At 39.6% G+C, this 13852-nt stretch overlaps 1 protein-coding gene across 1 annotated transcript in view; it reads left to right on the top strand.

The window, feature by feature from the left end:
* Window positions 1-13852, top strand: part of MCM6 (minichromosome maintenance complex component 6) — a 38536-nt gene that overhangs the window by 14059 nt on the left and 10625 nt on the right. The window contains exons 7-13 of the mRNA XM_021009486.2: window positions 2228-2378; window positions 5078-5219; window positions 6265-6406; window positions 9006-9113; window positions 9798-9953; window positions 10639-10767; window positions 13174-13335. Coding sequence (XP_020865145.1) covers window positions 2228-2378; window positions 5078-5219; window positions 6265-6406; window positions 9006-9113; window positions 9798-9953; window positions 10639-10767; window positions 13174-13335 — 990 coding nt within the window. The remainder of the gene's footprint in view (window positions 1-2227; window positions 2379-5077; window positions 5220-6264; window positions 6407-9005; window positions 9114-9797; window positions 9954-10638; window positions 10768-13173; window positions 13336-13852) is intronic.

The following is a 13852-nucleotide window of genomic DNA, read 5'->3' as shown; positions in this document are numbered from 1 at the left end:
CTTGAAAAGTTGTTTAATCTCTCTAGGCCTCATTTCTCAGCTTTAAGAGGACAGTTGTATTAGATGGCCTCTTGAGTGTCTTTCCAGTTCAAGGCCTAGAGGGATTAAATGTTTAAATGAAGATCTGACCATGGTACTTCCCTATTCAGAATTTACAATGGCTTCCTATTGACTTTAGAATAAAATTTAAATTCATATATTTAGCTCTAAGTAACCTGGTCCCAACCAGCCTTTTCAGGCTCATTGTATATTACTGCCCCTTCCAAAAATCTGTGATCCAGCCAGACTGGTCTTCTTTCTCTCCCTTAAGTTCACAATTCCACCAGCAGTTTTCCCTCCCTGTTTTCCCTCCAGCCCTCTCCAGCTTTTGTCATTTTCTGCTTTTATAAACTTCACCAGTCTAATGGGTGTGATGTGGTACCTCTGAGTTGTTTTGATGTGGCATTTTTCTGATTTCCTTTAATTGTTAATCTTTGATTAGCATAAATCACGTATTTCCCTTTAATCTTCTTCCTTCCTTATATTTTTTTGTACCCTCCCATTCTGTAACTTAGCTGCATAAAAACATTGCCCAGTAGGCAGGTTTTTTGGAAAGTTTAGTCTATGATGTTTCAGGCCTGTTTCTTCCCCATCTCTTCTCTTTGATTTCTGCTTTTGCCTTTGTCTCCTTGGTGTATTTTCAGAAAGAAATTGTTTTATTGCTGTATTTGTTCACTTTTCTTGTTTTTCTGTTGTCTGGGGTATTTGAGAAAGGAACACTTCTTTTTTATTGAATATCCATCATTTTTCATTAATGTTTAGGCTTAAGTTTGCAGGACTAATTTTGGGTTCTGTCTTGTTCACCCTTGCTCTTCAGGATATATTCTGTTCCTTTTGTTATTCAGACTTCCTTTCTTATATTTATATTTGAAAGTTTTTCGGTTGGTCACTTGCAGAAATTCTTGTTTGTCTTTTAAGTGCTGTGCCTTGGAGTTTGCACTGTAGGACTTTTGTTCAACAGGTGACCTGTGAATTCTTTTGATTGGCACTTTGTTGTCTGTGATTGGAAGTTTCCCGGTGGTGGGTTTTTTTTGTTGTTGTTTTGATTTTTGTTGTTGTTGTTTTGTTTTTGTTTTTGTTCTTGTTTTAGGCAATTGGGGTTAAGTGACTTGCCCGGTCACACAGCTAGTAAGTGTCAAATGTTTTGGTCTGAGGTTACATTTGAACTCAGGTCCTCCTGACTTCAGGGCTGGTGCTCTATCCACTGTGCCACCTAGCTGCCCCTCCAGTGTTTTCTTGATACAGTTTCTTGTATCATGAGAGTCAGGTTTTTTGACTTGTGTTCTTCTGGGACATCTGTCATCCTTAAGTTGTCTTTCTGCGTCTTATCTTGGACGTAAGTATGATTTGTTTGTATGAAGATCATTTTCTTTTAGCCATATTGCTTTTTTTGCTTCTCTTCTTCCAGATAGTCTTTCATTTTGTGTATTTGTGTTCCCAATTATTAACCTGTTCTCTGGCTCTATTGTGGGACAGAGAGCTGTAGCAGTCAACAGGCTACTATTGTGTCTTTAGCAAATTTCTGCCATTTGGAGTTTGGCATGTTGAGGCAGAGAGTTGGGGTATAAAGGTGAATTCTGTTTCAAGCCCATGAGTCTGCTCTTGCAGCCCCAGGCAGGTAGTAGGGGAGGAAGTTCTGAGCTCATTGTTAGGAGTTAGAGATTAGCCTTCTCTGTTGTTAGTTCATTGTGTTTTTACCTTGTTTGGGTTCTTGGTGTCTTAGCCTGGAGAAAGCTGAAATTGCTTTGTCTCTTGAACGTAATTCCTGTTTTGGAGAGATTTGAGAGATTGGTGAGAATTGGAGAATATATCTAGTCTTCCATTTTATTGGAGTTAAGAGTTAAATGTGACCTGGAAGTCCACATTATTTTTCCAATATACTTTGTATTCTCTGTGCACTTTCTAAGTGTGCATGTATGTGTGTACATGTTGTATTCCCTAGAGCCTAGAACATAATAGACACTTATTAAATGTATGTTAATTGGCTGTTTTTTAACTGTTGGTTTGATTTTTTTAAATGGAACTTCACAGTTTCCAGATTCCTGCTTTCACTTTCCAACTGAGGGTTTTTTGTTTTTTGGCTAAGCAAGTGATGTTCCTTCTCCCTGTCTTCCTTATGCTCCTGTCACGTATCATATTGGGTTGTCATTACACTAACACTTGATTTAAAAAATTTTTTTTCTTAAAGTTTGGTGGAAAAGAGCTCCGAGATGAGGAACAAACAGCTGAGAGCATTAAGAACCAAATGTCTGTAAAGGAGTGGGAGAAAGTGTTTGAAATGAGTCAAGATAAAAACCTTTACCATAATCTCTGTACTAGCCTTTTCCCTACTATCCACGGTAAGAGTTAAATGATGTAGACTTAAAACTGAAGTGTTTATTGCAGTACTATTGTGCTTATTTTTACAATGGAAAGGAATCATAGATCATGGAGGCACCTATGTGACACAGTGTTCAGAGTACTGGGGCCTTAAGTCAGAAAGACTTGAGTTCAAATCCCCTCTCAGACACTTACTAGCTATGTGACCCTGCGCAAGTCACTTATCTGCCTTAGTTTCATCTGTAAAATGGGATGATAATAATAGCACTTGCCTCACAGGGTTATTGTGAGAATCAAATGACTTAATGTTTGTAAAGCACTATATAAATTCATAATTCACTTAATATTTTTCTTTTCTGGTAAAACTCATTATCTTCCTCATACCTTTAACAGTTATAAATTAAAATTCCTACTGCTGTATTTTCTTGTTTTTTCTTAGACTCAGTTTGGGGGAGATCAACAGATTGCTATTCAAAAAATACCCTTTCATTTTTAAGGATATAATTAAATCTTCTAGCTTTCCTCATGTTCTCTCCTATCCTGCCCCCCTCTCCTCTTTCTCTTCTGCAGTACCCTTGGATTGAGCCAAGAGCTTGTAAGACTGTTGGATATTCCTTATGGGTGTGCTTTTAATCATTTAAAATAGTCTCTTCTTTCCAAATATCTAATGAGCGAAATTGAACATGGATCGATCATAGATTTGGAACTGGAAAGAAAGGACCATAGAGGATCTAGTCCACCCCTCTCATAGATTAGGAGCTGAAGCAAGGAGAAATTAAGTGATTACCCCAAGGTTAACAAGGTTAAAAGTGACAGAGCTGAAATTTGGACCCAAGTCCTCCTATCCAAAGCCAGTAAGGCATCTTAGTGGACTGTTTTTTTTAACATGTAGCTTATTGCTGAGTTTAACTGGAGAAGGGAAAAAGTTCCATTATGACAATTTATCTGAATATTTGAAAATATCAATATGACATTGAGTAGCATAGTTTTGTTTGAAATAAAATTACTTTGAAATTTGAAAATTGAAATTTCTCTGATGGTTTTAGGTTTGGCTGGCTGTGTCTGCATTGTTAATTGAAGAACTTTTTGTCTTGAATTATCTTTTTTTCTTAACCAAAGGCATTTAGTTACTCTCATGACAGCTAAGTTAATCCAGAGGAATTTTTTTTAGCACAGTTTCAAAGGATTCAATTTTTGTTGCTTGTTTCCTTTCTGTTATTTTTGAGCACTTAGAAGAAAGCACATATAAATATATTTGGAGTATTTGTGCCTAATGAGTGCTTTTACTGAAGTCATCCTCCATTTCCTTATCATAGAATATAGGCAACCCTGGATTCTTTTGTTTAGTTAAATTTTGTTTCTCTTTCAGTTAATAAGCTTTAATTTTTTTTTTCTCCTCAGTTCCCTCTTTCTCATTGCTGAGGAAAAAAATACCTTTGTAACAGATATGCAAAACAGATTCCCACATTGGCCATGGCCAGAAATAGACGTCTCCACATCTGCCCCCTGAGCCTGTCTCCTCTTGATCAGGCCTGTGGGTGTCAGTGTCATGCTTCATCATAGGATCCTCTGCAGTTATGGTTGGTTTTGGTGGTGAGACAGGAGTTTTGAGCATGTATAAAGCATTTACCAAATGCTGTTTCCAGGCTTGTTTATGAGATAATGTATACAAAGCACTTTGTAAACCTTCAAGCACTATATAATTGTTAAGGTGTTTTTTTTATATTTTTTATGTAAATCATTAAACATTTATCAAGTGCCTCCTATATGGCCAGGCACTGTGATTGGTGCCAGGAATACAAAGAAAGGTAAAAGACAGTCTCTTCCCTCAAGAACCTCAAAATCCAATGAGGGAGACAATGTGCAAATAACTGTATAAATAAGCTACATACTGGTTAGGAAATAATCAAAAGTGAAGGCATTGGAATTAAGAGAGATTGGGAAAAGCTTCCTGTAGAAGATGGTATTGTAGCTGGGGCCTGAAGGAAGCCAGGAGGCAGGAATGAGAAGGGAGAGTGTTCTGTGCTTGGAAAAGGTGTGGAGCTGGAACATGGAGGAACAGCAATGAGGAGGTCAGTATCACTGGGTTGAAGAGTATATAGGAAGGGGGGTATAAGGTTTAAGAAGACTGGAAAGGAAGGGGATGGGTAGGTTATTAAGGGCTTTGAATGCCAGATGAAAGGTTTTTTAAATACTTGATCCTGGCAGACATAGGGAGCCACTGGAATTTATCAAGTGGGAGGGAGGGGTTAACATGGTGAGAAAAGGACTTAAAAAGAGGTTTAAGGGCCAAGGATGCATCATGGCATAGTGGATAAGCACTGGACTTGAAGTCCAGAAGACTTGGGTTCAGATCCCACCTTCGGCATGTCTCTAGTTATGTGTCTGAACAAGTCACTTAACTACTTTTAGCTATTTTCTGAGACTCACCTATTTTAAGTTATAGACAAGTCCAAGGAGTTCCCAAACTGATGAAGTCATACATTCTTGATGTTTTTGGTTTGGTGCTTTTTTTTTTTTTGTTAGGCGGTGGGGTTGAGTGACTTGCCTAGGGTCACACGGCTAGTAAGTGTCAAGTGTCTGAGGCCGGATTTGAACTCAAGTCCTCCTGACTCCAGGGCTTGTGCTCTATCCACAATGCCACCTACCTGCCCCTTGATGTACTTTTGATAAAAGAGAGTCCCTTATTTCACCCATAACTTCTCTCCTTCCCTTTCAGGTAACAATGAGGTAAAGCGGGGTGTCCTTCTGATGCTCTTTGGAGGTGTTCCCAAAACAACAGGAGAAGGCACCTCCCTGAGAGGAGATATAAACGTTTGCATTGTTGGTGACCCCAGCACAGCTAAGAGCCAGTTTCTTAAGTAAGCATCCATAGATACAGTGAGGCAGGGATAGAAAATTACTTTTTTGTTTAGAGGATTCTTAGGTTGTGTGGAATGCATTCCATATATCTTATGATAAAGAAAAGGGAGTATGGGGGAGAAGTATATGTTAGAGTTGTGTATAATACTCAGGAACATTATATGCTCTTAGGGTAGAGACAATCCATGTAGTGAGAGGACCCTAGGCTTAGAAATCTTGGATTCAGTCCCTGAAGACACTAATTATATGATTATGGAAAAACCTCATCACCTCTCTGAATCTTGTTTTAACCACTTTTAGAAAAAGGAAAATAATATTTATGACACATAAATTTTTTTGTGTGAGAATTACTTAGCCATTCTTAAAACTTTAAAATATGGAGGTATCCCCAAGCTTACATAACTTTTCCTTGCTCTACAGTTTCATGGATAGGTGTTTACCTGAGAGTGCCACAGATTATAACATTGTAGTCACAGATAGAGACTTGGAAGGGACCTTGGAGGCCTGTAGAGGTGTTTTACAGGTAATAATAGCTAGACGTATAACATTTGAACCCAGTACTCTTTCCATTCTACCACAGTACCTGTCATCTGGATTAATTTTTAGATGGGAAAGTAGAGGCTGTAAGCTAAATGGAATTTTTTTTAATGTTTTCTAAGAACTGTGTTGCCTTTGACATATGCGAATGTAGTCATCTGGTTCTCTTGATTAGATATGTCCTCAGAATCGTTTTTCCTACTCTTGAAATCATTACATTGTCTTTGCATTAGTTTCACTCATTATTTGAATAAGTTAAAAACTATTTAAAAGGCCAAGGAAAACAAGGCTTTCATAGTATTATATCAGGCTACATATGATGTAAGTTTTCCCCTATGTGGGCTGTATCTTTTGTGAATAGACTATACTCAGTATCTTGTTCTCACATATTCTAGAATATCATTTAAGGCTTAGTTATCAAAACCTCTAACCACTCTTGTTCCTGGAAAAGGTGCTCTGAGAATTGCAGACTGATCTGATGCCTTTCCATCTAATGTCCTTGAATAGGCACGTGGAGGAGTTCAGTCCCCGAGCTGTGTATACCAGTGGTAAAGCCTCCAGTGCTGCTGGCTTAACTGCAGCAGTGGTGAGAGATGAAGAATCCCATGAGTTTGTCATTGAGGCTGGAGCTCTGATGTTGGCTGATAATGTAAGCAATGGTTTAAATCCTTGAATTTAAAAATTTAAGAATCAACCTGTCATGATAGGAATAAGAGGAAACAGTGCCGGCTTTTGGTTTGTGATTGTTTTCTTAGAATAGGTTAAGGTTGAAAAGTTGGAATAAACAAAATGTTTTTTATTATTATAATTTTCTTCAGAAAAGGACCAAAGATGATTTTTAAATTGTTCTAATTTAATAGTCTGACAAAATTATGTGCTGTCCATGTGGTTTGTTCATTGTTCTCCAAGAGGACCATGACATCAGGGAGATGATAACATGACTTGCAATTGACTTTGATTTGAGTGAGTGAGGGAGGGCTGTGCAGGGTCACCAGCCTCACTTTCCCCTCCAGAGTCATCTGGGTCCAGTGGCCAGATATTTGTCAAGATGACTGGAGGTAGGGGGCAGCTAGGTGGCAGAGTGGATAGAGCGATGGCCCTGGAGTCAGGAGGACCTGAGTTCAAATCCAGCCTCAGACACATAACACTCACTAGCTGTGTGACCCTGGGCATCCCCCCCCCCCAAAAAAAAGGAAAAAAAAACGACTGGAGGTGGCCCAGGATGCAGTGGGAGACCCTGGACCTTTTAAGCTAAGGTCTTTTCAGGTTCTGACTTTGAGTGAGGTAACTCCCAGTCAGTTAATAGGCTTCTTTAACCCATGAGTCTAGGGGTGGCCTCTTTAACAAAACAAAACAAAAAAAGGATCAAACTGGGAAGGGAAGACTCCAAAAGAGAAATAGTTACTATTTACATTCACTCTGAGCCAGGAGGGCCCAAAAAATAGCCTGAAGTGGTCCTTTGGCAGGGCAGGGAGCTGTTGCTGTCCAGTGAATGAGATCCAGATTGGTTTGGGTTTAAGGCTTGGTCTTTGAGAAACAAATCTAGCCAGTCTACCCCAAGTTCACTAGGTAGGTTTTGGCCCTCAAAATTTACCTTCCTTTGTGCAGAACATCCTCAGGGAAGGAAGGAGAGGAGAAGACAAGCTGAGTTGCCCAACTGGAACTGGCCAGCTGGGTCCCCATTAGGGCAGTTTGCACTACTTACAGGTTGTGGTTTAGCCTTCGTTCTCAAGGAGTACTGTGACATCAGATTCGGGCCAACCCTCTACATTCAACTCATCTTCCTCCCCCAAAAACCCAAACAAACAAGCCATAAACTCCCAAGGGCTGCCCTGGGAACAGTACAGATGATGACATGAGTTACAGTTGAATTCGGTTTGAGTGAGGGAGGGCTGTGCAAAGTTACCAGCCTCGTTTTCTCCTCCAGAGCCATCTGGATCCAGTGGCCAGATATCGCTCAGGGTGACTGGAGATGGCCCAGAGTACTGTCCGTAGGCATTTACTGAGCTCTCTAGGGTGTATTGCTTTTTGTTGTATCCTGATAGGTTTGTGAAAAGCCACTGTTTTCTACTATCATTTTAAATTTGTTGCCCCTTTATGTGAGCCAGCACATTGAAAGAGTATGTCTCACCTCGTCCAGTCATCTCTCAACCACTCCTGTAAAATCAGACGTTTTTAAATAGCTACCAATGTATGAGAGGCCACATAGCGAGTTCAAGTCCTGCTTTGGACACAGAGTAGCTGTGTTCATAAGCAAGTTACTTAATCCATTAGTGTCCCAGGACTATTAAAGCTATAAATTACCAAAGATTTGCCAGTGTGCATTGGTAGGAGTTTCCCCGCTCTTAAATCACAAGGTCTGGCCCAAAAAAGGAGTGGAAACTTTTTTACATAGGGATGTCATAAATTGGATAATGGTTAGGAAAGGATGGATGTATTGTGACCATACGTAGGTAGACATGTAGAGTATTTATATATCTACATTGTTCTCTATGGTGTTTGTTTACATTTTGCTCCCCAGTGGCCTCAGAATTTGGCAAAGAAGAGTAAAAAACCCATTGTAGCACTCTAAGATGTGTACTCAAGCATTTCAGTCATGAATTAGAGAAGGGTACTTAAGTCATTTATGACTTAGGGGCTGAACCAAATGTGAGGAACAAATTAAAGATTTAAGGTAAAAAATCTGCCTCTTTCTACAAAGTGACTAGGTGTGTCTGTCTTATATACACTCACGTTTATATGAAATTAGCCATTTATTTGGAAAATAGTATTACCTTTAATAAATAATAACTAGCATTTATATGTTGCCTAAAGGTTTTATTTCATTTGATCCCCACAATAATTGTGGGAGATAGGCACTATTATTATCCTTATTTTACAGATGAGGAAACTTATTTTACAGATGCTTCTAGAGGGCAGAGTATTTAATTTTTGTTTTGTATCACCCATTGCCTAACCAGGGGTGGGGAACATGTGGTCTTCTAGGTCCTCAAGTTTGGCCCTTTGACTGAAGGGAATTTGTTCTGTGAAGTTTATGTTCAATCAACTTGAGACCATAGAGGGCCACATGTGGCCTCAAGGCCGAAGGTTCCCCACCCTGGATAGTTGGCACATAAAATAAATGCATGTTGATTAATAAAATGAGCACTTTGTAGTGTTGGTAAAACCTTGTGATTTTGGTAGGTTGGTCCTGTTTCTTTGAAGTTTGTAGCTAGGCTGCTCACTCTTGAGTCTTCATTTGCTTGCAGGGTGTATGTTGTATTGATGAGTTTGATAAAATGGATATGAGGGACCAAGTTGCCATTCATGAAGCCATGGAACAACAGACAATCTCCATTACCAAAGCAGGAGTTAAGGTATGTCATAGCTAGCCTCACTATTTAGACTGGGGCCAGAAAGAGGTAATGTGGGCCCCCGAAATAAAGGAATTATCTTCATCAGAATTGGACACAGCTCTTCATCACTAGAGATTATAGGTCTTCTTGGGACATTGTGGAGGTATGTGGTTTTGACACTCACCAGTACAGGAAAGGTGGGCAAAATACTGAGGGTATTTGTAGATTGAAAATAATCTCCCTGCAGAGGTGCTCTGTCTTGCAAGAAAGCATGCACCGTCTCTCCATGAATTACTCCGATGACGGTCATTGAGACCCTTTGCTCTTGAATGACTAGAGACTTTTCACGTGCTTTGTGTTTTTCATACTTGAGATTCTGTAGACTTCTGGGTGGCTGCAAATTCATTCTCTCTCTCTGTCTCTGTCTCTCCCCCTCCCTCCCTCTCTTCTCCCCTTCTCCTCTCATCTCTCTTGCCTGTGGCTCCGAGTGTGTTTTCAGAGACACTCTCAGTGTTTCTTTGTCATCCTACTCTCGCTTTGAGCCTGGACCTGCATTCCAAGTATACTATGTTTTTAAAATGAGCACAGGCGAACATGGTTAAAAGGCAGTGTTACATCTTTGTTGCTGTTTTGTATCAAAGAAGGGGAAGGTGAATAATGAGTTGGATTTCTCTGTTCTAATTCTTTCCTTTGTTTTGTGGCCAGGCTACTTTGAATGCCAGAACATCCATTCTGGCGGCAGCAAACCCAGTGAGTGGACGCTATGACAGGTCAAAATCACTGAAGCAAAACATAAATCTCTCGGCTCCCATCATGTCCCGATTTGATCTCTTCTTTATTCTTGTGGATGAGTGTAATGAGGTAACCGTGCGAGTGGTCCTGCTCCCCTGTCCTTTTTGTTTTCCATTTGAGCAACTGAGTGAAACAAGACTGGAAGTTAAAACTGCCAAACAGCTGGCACATGTGTATGTGCAGTGACCTTTCCTATCAGGGGGAGGATGGGAAATGTGAGGCAGCTGAAGTAAAAATTACTTGAGTTTAACTTTATTTAAGTGGAATTGGGGGCGTGTGAGGGACGTGTAAGGATTACACTGGACTCAGAGCTAATATCCAAAGCCAGGAAAGCATTTTGCATCCTGCCCCCGTCTTTTATTATTATTATTATTTTATTTTTTTTTTTGCTAAGTTTGATGTGCCAGGTTTGGGAGAGGGCAGGGTGAGCCTCCAAAATGTGTGTAGAAATTTAATAAAAATTGGATACATTTTTCTTCTGTTTGTACCTTTTGTTTTAAAAGCCTTTTACTTACATTTAGAATCAGTATTTACCCTTTTCCATCCTGTTTCTGGAAGTCCACATTCTATTGTTGTTAAACAAAACATTGCCTTGAAGGGGTAGAGGGTTGTTTTTATTGTTGTTGTTTTTTATTTTTTAGAAGAGAACCAAGTGAAGGTCTTTCATGTCTCTTACTATCTTTGGTAGCTTAGGGTGGGAATTACGGGCAGACAGTGGGTGGCTAATCAAAAAAGCCTATTTGGTTTGTCTTAGGTCACAGATTATGCCATTGCCAGGCGGATTGTAGATCTACATTCAAGAATAGAGGAATCCATTGATCGAGTCTACTCCCTTGATGATATTAGAAGGTATCTGCTCTTTGCAAGGCAGTTTAAGCCTAAGGTAACTTGACTTCTTTTGCCATTCTATTGTACATACAATGGGGTGCTTCAGGCTGGCTCATTACACAAAATGTCACAAGAATGAATTCTGCTAGCTTTAAAAGTTTGCATTTGTAATCTGAAGACGTAACTGAATTTGGAAAAAGAGCAGGGTCAGACATAACTAGTAGGTACAAATGTCCAGGTTCCACTTGCTAATCAAATGGTTATCTAGGACCTCCAGCTACCTACTGCTATCATAAGAATAAGTTAGTTAGGAAATAAAAAAGTTAAACCTAATTCACACTTATGTCTTCTAAGTGATAATAATAGCTTAGAGGCATCAGTGTAGTAAATAGAGCCTAGATCTGGAAGACCTGGTTTTAAGCTCATCTCTTGAACCTGTGTACATAGGCATGGGTAATTCGTCTTAATTTTTCAGTGCCCCAGACAACTCTCTGAAGGGTGCCAGTCTACACTGGTCAAAATGGAAGTTCCCTATCCTAATAAAACTTGGTATGGGGGCACAGATCCAGATCCCCACCCAGCAACATAGTTGACATTTCCACATCACGCCACAGTATTTACAGAGTGCTTTATATAATCTCATTTGAGCCTCATATCAACCCTGTGATACAGGGAGTGGATTTTATTCCCTTATTACAGATATAGAAACTGAGTCTCCTACTTGCTTAACTTGACATAGGCAGTGAATAGTAGAGCTAAGGCTGGTACTGATGTTTTCTGAATTTGATCTCAGTTTTTTTCCCAGTACTGTAAACACTCTAATATAGGTCACATCCCTAATTTTTTTTTTTTTTTGGTGAGGCAGTTGGGTTTAGGTGACTTGCTCAGGGTCACACAGCTAGTACATGTCAAATGTCTGAGGCCAGATTTGAACTCAGTTCCTCCTGAATGCAGGGCCGGTGCTCTGTCCACTGTGCCACCTAGCTGCCCCATCCCTCATCTTTTGAAAGGAAAAATCATAAGTAGCTATATACTAGAAAACAGCACTGTTTATAGAATACACTCAGGTTTTATACAAGCCAGATTTGTCAGGGGAAAAATTCTGCCTGTGTTTGGCTGTTGCCTAGGCTCTGGCTTTTAAAAAGAAAAATGGGAATGGAGAAGTAGAGTTTGAAACTAAGTAATCAGAAATACTCAGAATGTAGTGTTTTCATGAATATAACTTCTCCGATCAATCACAGTGAATTAGAAAACTCCTTTGGTTTTTAACTCTTGTTGATGAAAATTCTTTAAAATGTATTGGTCCGTTTGCTTTAAATTAGTATGATTAGCATAATTAAATCATTCTGATGCATGACAATGATTGTACAGTCTGTCTTTCTGAACTTCAATTACAGTTTCATAGTGTATTGTCAGTGTGGTTGATGTAGGAGGTTGGCCTGGATCTATACTGCTCTCAGGGCAGGCCTTGGAAATTTACAGTTTGTTTGTTTGTATTTGGGGGGGGGAGGGAGATGAGTTGTTTCATTAGTAAATTCAGAAAATGAGTTTATTTTCTTGTCATTTTTTTTTAAGTGAGGAACCTCCTCCCCCTCAAAACAGTCCCAATGCTGTTAGATTCTGGTTAATTGAGGATTTACTGTATTGACTAAAACAATATTTTGAGATTAGATTAGATTCAGATTATCTATGCTTGTGTGATTATTTATGGCATCCAAGTTGATTTTAAATGCCTAGGCAGAATGAAACCAAGGTGGGTCACATGGAAATAAATGTTATTTGTAAAAGTTTTCACAGAAAGTTGATAGTCCATCTAGAATGTATACTCTTGTGGCCTTGACACACCTCACTTAATATTGCTGAGTTAGCTGATCTGAAAAATTGAGATAAATTTTAACCACCTTCCTTTTTTTTTTTCTTTGCATAATTCAGGAAGTAAAGTTTTCTAAAATCATTGGCATTTATATTTGCAGTTACCACTTAATGCTTCCAAAAATAACACAAGTTAATGAATTACTTCTCAAGGATTTCTTGAGTATTAATGCATTTAATGAGCTTTGACATGCAGATATGAAAGGTATTCCATACCAGTGCCTCAGCATGTCAGGCATCTTGTAGAGACAATCCTTTGCTTAAATGTGAACCCATCCTCTACATGTTAAACCTTCATTTTCAAATGAGTGCTTTGAAATCACAGACTTTCTTAGGCACAGTTGCTTTGTAAGGAATTTTAAGATAGCAATTCAGTGATATTGTCATTGAAGTGTTTATTGGCCAAGTTATTGTGCCATCTCCAGTTTATGGCACTTTATTAAACGAGCAAGATGATGGAATACCTTAAAACTTTCTTTAAAAAAGAAACAGTTCTTAAGTCAGACCACAGTCCTCCCTCTAAAGAGAGGAACAAAGATGCCTGTGTAAGTGAGCATGCTTCTCTAACCTCGTTGGTGTCTTGGAATAGATTTCTAAAGAGTCAGAAGACTTCATTGTGGAGCAGTACAAGCGTCTCCGCCAGAGAGATGGCTCTGGGGTTACCAAGTCTTCCTGGAGGATTACGGTGCGGCAGCTGGAGAGCATGATCCGGCTCTCTGAAGCCATGGCCCGCATGCACTGCTGTGACGAGGTCAGTGTCCATTTCACGTGGTGTTCTTGGGTGAGGTGGGACAAGGGAGGAGCTTGGGAGGGAGGGAGGAAGGACAAGAGATAGCTTTATTGGTAGAAAGATAGTGGTCCTTTATCTTTGTGTGGGAAGTACCAATGTGAGCAGAAATATTGAGGTGACAGCTATTTCCTAACTTAACTGTTTCACATTTCTTTAGTGTTTCCCTACAGGGAATTTGTTACTGAGCATTTACAAGGATATACCATATCAGAGCACTTTATGGTGGGGGAGATAAAGTGGACAGGGCATAAGTAAGATATAATGATGCATATAGTGCTCTGTAAGTTGCAGGAAAGGTGCTGGCCAGCATTGGGTTTCCACACCCGGGAGTTGTCTATGCCAGTGAAATCACGGTTCTGGTCCCTACCTCCCAGTCAGTCAGTAAACATTTATGAAGTACCTGCAGTTCGCCAGCCACTGCCAAGAGCTGGGGACACACAAAAAGGCAAAAGAGACTCCCTGCTCTCAGGGAGCCCTG

The sequence above is a fragment of the Phascolarctos cinereus genome, unplaced genomic scaffold, assembly GCF_003287225.1.
Source record: "Phascolarctos cinereus isolate Bilbo 61053 unplaced genomic scaffold, phaCin_HiC Scaffold_726;HRSCAF=1367, whole genome shotgun sequence".
In the NCBI taxonomy this organism is placed as follows: domain Eukaryota; kingdom Metazoa; phylum Chordata; class Mammalia; order Diprotodontia; family Phascolarctidae; genus Phascolarctos; species Phascolarctos cinereus.
Note: the sequence above shows the minus strand (reverse complement) of the source record. Positions and strands in the feature narration are given on the sequence as shown.